The 5000-nt window shown below is 37.8% G+C and overlaps 2 protein-coding genes across 4 annotated transcripts in view; one reads left to right on the top strand and one right to left on the bottom strand.

Annotated features, from left to right (window-relative positions):
* The window catches only part of LOC138056645 (SRSF protein kinase 1-like), a 19120-nt gene extending 14908 nt beyond the window's left edge, over positions 1-4212 (top strand). For all 3 annotated transcript variants that reach the window (XM_068902486.1, XM_068902485.1, XM_068902484.1), the window contains exons 13-17: positions 137-244; positions 684-753; positions 1299-1391; positions 3271-3304; positions 3552-4212. In XM_068902486.1, coding sequence (XP_068758587.1) covers positions 137-244; positions 684-753; positions 1299-1391; positions 3271-3304; positions 3552-3705 — 459 coding nt within the window. In that variant the 3' untranslated portion in view covers positions 3706-4212. The remainder of the gene's footprint in view (positions 1-136; positions 245-683; positions 754-1298; positions 1392-3270; positions 3305-3551) is intronic.
* Positions 4213-4220: 8 nt separating this feature from the next.
* LOC138056647 (protein O-glucosyltransferase 1-like) overlaps positions 4221-5000 on the bottom strand; it is a 10785-nt gene continuing 10005 nt past the window's right edge. Inside the window, exon 11 of the mRNA XM_068902489.1 lies at positions 4221-4529. Coding sequence (XP_068758590.1) covers positions 4394-4529 — 136 coding nt within the window. The 3' untranslated portion in view covers positions 4221-4393. The remainder of the gene's footprint in view (positions 4530-5000) is intronic.

The following is a 5000-nucleotide window of genomic DNA, read 5'->3' as shown; positions in this document are numbered from 1 at the left end:
AGCTCTTCTTCACAATTACCCAAGCTTCTTTTGTAAACACACAACCCCATAAGCTTTATAGCTTTAAACATTATTGTGTTTAAATAAAGTTTAAATCTTAAATCTTAATCTTAATCTTTTCTCTTGTTTTGTTTAGCACCACCACTTCACAGAGGAAATTCAAACCAGACAGTATCGTAGCCTGGAAGTATTGATAGGAGCTGGTTATGGTCCTGCAGCTGACATCTGGAGTACAGCATGCATGGTAGGGCACTCGAGTCTTGCAGTTCATTTGGTGTTTGATACACAGAAATATAAGGATAATAATTATTATGCATAATACACACACCATGTGACTAAGTTTTCTACTTTGCGGGCTTGAACCAATTATTGGCTAACAGTGAAGTCATCACAACTGCCCTTGATATTTGGTGAATTTCTCTTTATGTGTAAAAATAAATTTGTGGCAGTGATCATTCCAATTTTCATGTTCAAGTTGTTTTTGTGAATATCATGGCAGCTAGCTTGTCTACTGGGACAGACAAGAACTTTAATTTTACAAAAATTAATAACATAAGTTTTATGGGGTGGTACTTTATGTTTAATGGACTATGCTGCTTGGTATTCCTTGTCTCATATGGGGAAAGATCTCAAAAACCCAAATAATTATATGATGTTGATATTCATAAATGGTTTTATGGCAGGCGTTTGAATTAGCTACTGGAGATTTCTTGTTTGAGCCTCATTCAGGGGAAGACTATTCGAGAGATGAAGGTATGATAGTGTGTATAGGATTAGGGATGGAATCTGAGGTGTGTGATGTTATATGCCTATTGCGTAATTTGTAAAAATGTGACATAAATGTCAAGGGAGGGGAACACGGTCAGGACATGTCAGCTCTACTTCCTGTAAGTTAATTTTTAAGTCAGAGGGTTGTGTTATTTTGACTTCGGTCTGAACGTTCACCCAAAATGATTACAAAATAAGTAAGTAAATATTATGGACTACTCCCCTCACAGACTTTTCAGGGTTAGGGTGACATTTAGAATGAAATAAATGATGCAAATTATAACTTTAAAAATCTCAACGGGCAGGAGGCTTTTTATCAGTTTGGCCAATGAGTCAAACAACAGACTACCCATAGCAACTGTACATTCTTTAACCTTCAAGTTCAGTTAACCCTATAACCTGACCTCTTAACCACGCTGCCTCCTGTCATGCAAGTTTAGTTACTCTACTAACCAGCTAATGTTAAATAAAGTACAAATATCTTTGTGAATACCACTGGTTAAATGCAATATTGGTATTTTTTTTATTAGATCACCTTGCCCATATAATTGAACTTCTTGGAAAGGTGCCCAGGAACATTGCTTTATCAGGGAAATATTCTAGAGATTTCTTTAACAAGAAAGGTTGGCAAAGTTTTGTTCTTTCCTAAAGCCTTGATAAGACCAATCTTCAATCAAAGTGAATAGAACCTGGGACAGAAAGAGTCTGCTGAAGTATTTATAAAATAGAAATGTAAAACAACAGAGTAAAACTCATGGCAACCTCCCTTCAAATGAGAGCAGGGACACAGGGTTCTTGCTAAGTTTTTGAACAGGAGGTAAAAAACAATAAATCGCAGGTAACTTTGTTACCTGCCCCTCTCACTGGGGGTGTGGGGGCCACGTAGGCCCCTGGTGGGGGTGCAGGGGCAAAGCCCCCTGGAGCTCCTGGGTTTTCAGTGATTCAAACTGTTTTTTGACATGTCTCGTGGCACCCTTTTTCATGACCCAATGAAGTATTGTTATAGTCTAAGTCATCATTTTTATTTATGAAATCAGTTATAGTAATAGTACTCTTTTGATAAAATGTTATAATCAATCTACTGTTGATAAATAATTTGCTAATGCCAATAAACAAACTTAAATTACTCAGTTTAATTAGTTTTAATTTTCAAATCAAGTTACTATATTCCAACAGCATTGTCAAAGATGCGACTGTTGATTTTTTCTCACTACCGCTTTTCTGACGCTTTGGTTGAAAACCAAATTCCGAAAGACCTTTCTGTCGTTTTCCATGCGTGGATGCCATGTTGTAAAACTTTAATAATGGATTATGGGGGGTTTCCCCCAGCTGCAGGAGGAATGGAAAGGAAACGTGGTGGACATCTTTTCGAGAAATGAGTTGGCAAAAACAAGCTGGATTGCTTTAAGAAATGGTGTCTTTTCGAAGCAATAACATGTGCCAGATATCTTCACAGGATTGGTTGGAAGGGGAAAGGAATGTTTTCCCATAAACGCAATGTAATTTCACCATTGAACAGACGAACATTCGTTGGATAATTTCGTTAAATATTTCAATGAAATAGCTGGTAACACTTACTTGAACAGCCGGTAAAAATAACCGGTTACCGGCTCTTAACAAGAAACCTGGGGACACTCCATCTAACATAGATAGTCGTATAATTTTCATAGTAGTAAATTGCCTGAATTTCAGCCGCCTCCTCTGCTTCCTATATCACTCAGGGAGAGGTGTCTTAAAGCAGCAGGCATTAATGCTGCACACATTTCCAATTATTTTTTTTACCTGAAGACTGTGCAGAGTTGATCAGAGATCCACGTAAGGTGTTCGATTCGTTTTCTGTCTTTGTTGAACCCATAAGTTACCAGAGAATTTTCCATTTGGTTTCAGTGTTCTGCATAACAGCACACTTGGTAAAATATTATTTTAGAAATACAGCTCACTTTGATTTGGGCTCGACGGGCGATAGATTGTTGTCGAAGTCCATTACTCGTCGCTTTTGAGATTCCAGGTGTTGGTTTTTCACCGCCTGCCTAGTTTATCCAACTGACTTTCCATTATTGAGCTCCATAAGGGTATATTTTGTTTAAGGATCCACTAAAACGCCATTCACGTTACATGACTTTCGACGCCATTGCAGGCTTAGTTAATGATTCTACTGTGTCCACCAGAGAAATCTACGCATTTCCACTACCCTCTCGATCCTAAGAAAATACGCGCAGAAGGCTCTATGCACAAAGACACCACTTACCAGGGGAGTGACAGGCAAGACTTTTACCGACACGGAAAAAAAAAACTAAAACAAATCCTACCCACTTTCCGACTGGGATTGCCATACTGGCAACCCAGTAATGAGTTTTCTGTTTTGAGCACATGCCCAAAAAAATATTCTAAAAACTCCTCACTTAGAGCCGAATATTTGGACTTGTGTAGTAGTGATTCTTTCCAATCTAATGTTTAATAAATTGCTATAAAAAAGAACTCAGCATACTTTTTTTCCATCAGGGGAACTCAAGCATATCTCCAAGCTGCGACCCTGGTAAGTACAGTGTTAGGGCTAGGGTTACCATTTTCACTTGCTGGAATTTTGTTCTGAAAGGAGTTGTGATTTTCTATTATGTTGAGAATAATAATATTATTTTGCAATGTGCTTTGTTATTGGCTGAAAAGTCTTCCCTCACATTCTCAGTTACATGTACATAATGATTTGTTCATTTGATTGTTTGGGTCTGTTTTGATTGGTCCAAGTAACTTTTAACTTGGACTTTTGTTTGGGTGTACTCCAGGGGCTTGTATGATGTACTTCGTGAGAAGTATGAGTGGCCTGAGGAAGATGCCATGGATTTCTCCGCTTTCTTGCTTCCCATGTTGGACTTAAACACTGACGAACGAGCCACCGCTGTACAGTGCCTTGACCATGTGTGGCTTAAAGATGTGTAAAATTCAGTGATTGAGATGGTATGGAGATTCTCACAACAAATGTCACTTCCTATTGCGTTTTCTTCAAGTTGAAGCTAAGATGGCAAGGTGTCTTTTTTTATGAAAAAGGATATTGTATTTAAGCCCACCACAGTCCAAGAATGCATCTTTATCTCAAGCTAAGAAAAAGACTTGACAGGAGTTTTTTCACTGTTTGGGACTACCAGTACCTTGATTGACAAGTAACATGCTATCACCCTGACCCACAAAAGGATGGATTTATAAAGGACAAGTTTTGGATTCATTCCTTTTTTCCTTATACTGAGCAAATTCTTGCAGCAAGAAGTCTGCAACATCTTGATACATGTAGGCATGCAAGTTATCAGCATGTGTAAACAAATAAAAAGGCCAGACATTGCAAGGGCTTGAAACTTGTACTGTACCAAACAACTAAGGTGTACAAACTATCATGCTTTCTTGCTGTAAATTTTTTTTATATGATGTGTTATAATATACCTTAAAACTGTCTTTGAGTGTAGTTTTAAATAATTTAATACCCTTGCTCTCTGATAAGAGAAAATAATTTACAACCCCAAAATCAGAGATTGTTTCCAGAGTAATGGCACAACTAACTTCTGAGATAAAGAGAATGGTGAAAGTAGAAAGTGCTACTCAGTTTGCAAGCTGTGAGGGTTCTTTTGGGGTTAGGCTATGGCTTAATTTCTTGAAAGTCTAAGTTTCGTTTAGGTTTCCATTTCATTAGTTTCGCATATCTTTTAAGAAGTAGTTTCCAGTAGCACTGGACATCCTGCATGCGAAGATGATCTTTGATAAATTGGTAGCCTCTGTGAATAGAAGATGACAGAGGCCTGTTCAGTTTGGTATAAAGTAGTGGCAGCTAGGCTTAAGTTTTAACTCAATAACCTTTGCCTTTTTCCCAAAGCTTATTAAAGCCAGCCCTCACCCTAACAAACCTATTTTGCAATAGAGGTTTTGTATGGAAAGCCATAACTTTCTTATGTGATCATTCGTTATTACATGATGTGGTTTTATGGTTTTGTGATGTGGTTTCATCATTATGCGATGGGGTTTCACCATTACGTGATGTGGTTTCATCATTATGTGATGGGGTTTCACCATTACGTGATGTGGTTTCATCATTATGTGATGGGGTTTCACCATTATGTGATGTGGTTTCACCATTACGTGGTGTGGTTTTGTCATTATGTGGTTTTGCCATTATGTGATATGCTTTCACCATTACGTGATGTGGTTTCATTGTTATGTGATCCTGTTTCGTCATAATGTCATTTCTT

This window comes from Montipora capricornis, chromosome 7 (genome assembly GCF_036669925.1).
Source record: "Montipora capricornis isolate CH-2021 chromosome 7, ASM3666992v2, whole genome shotgun sequence".
NCBI lineage: Eukaryota > Metazoa > Cnidaria > Anthozoa > Scleractinia > Acroporidae > Montipora > Montipora capricornis.
This window is presented reverse-complemented; position numbering and strand designations above follow the sequence as displayed.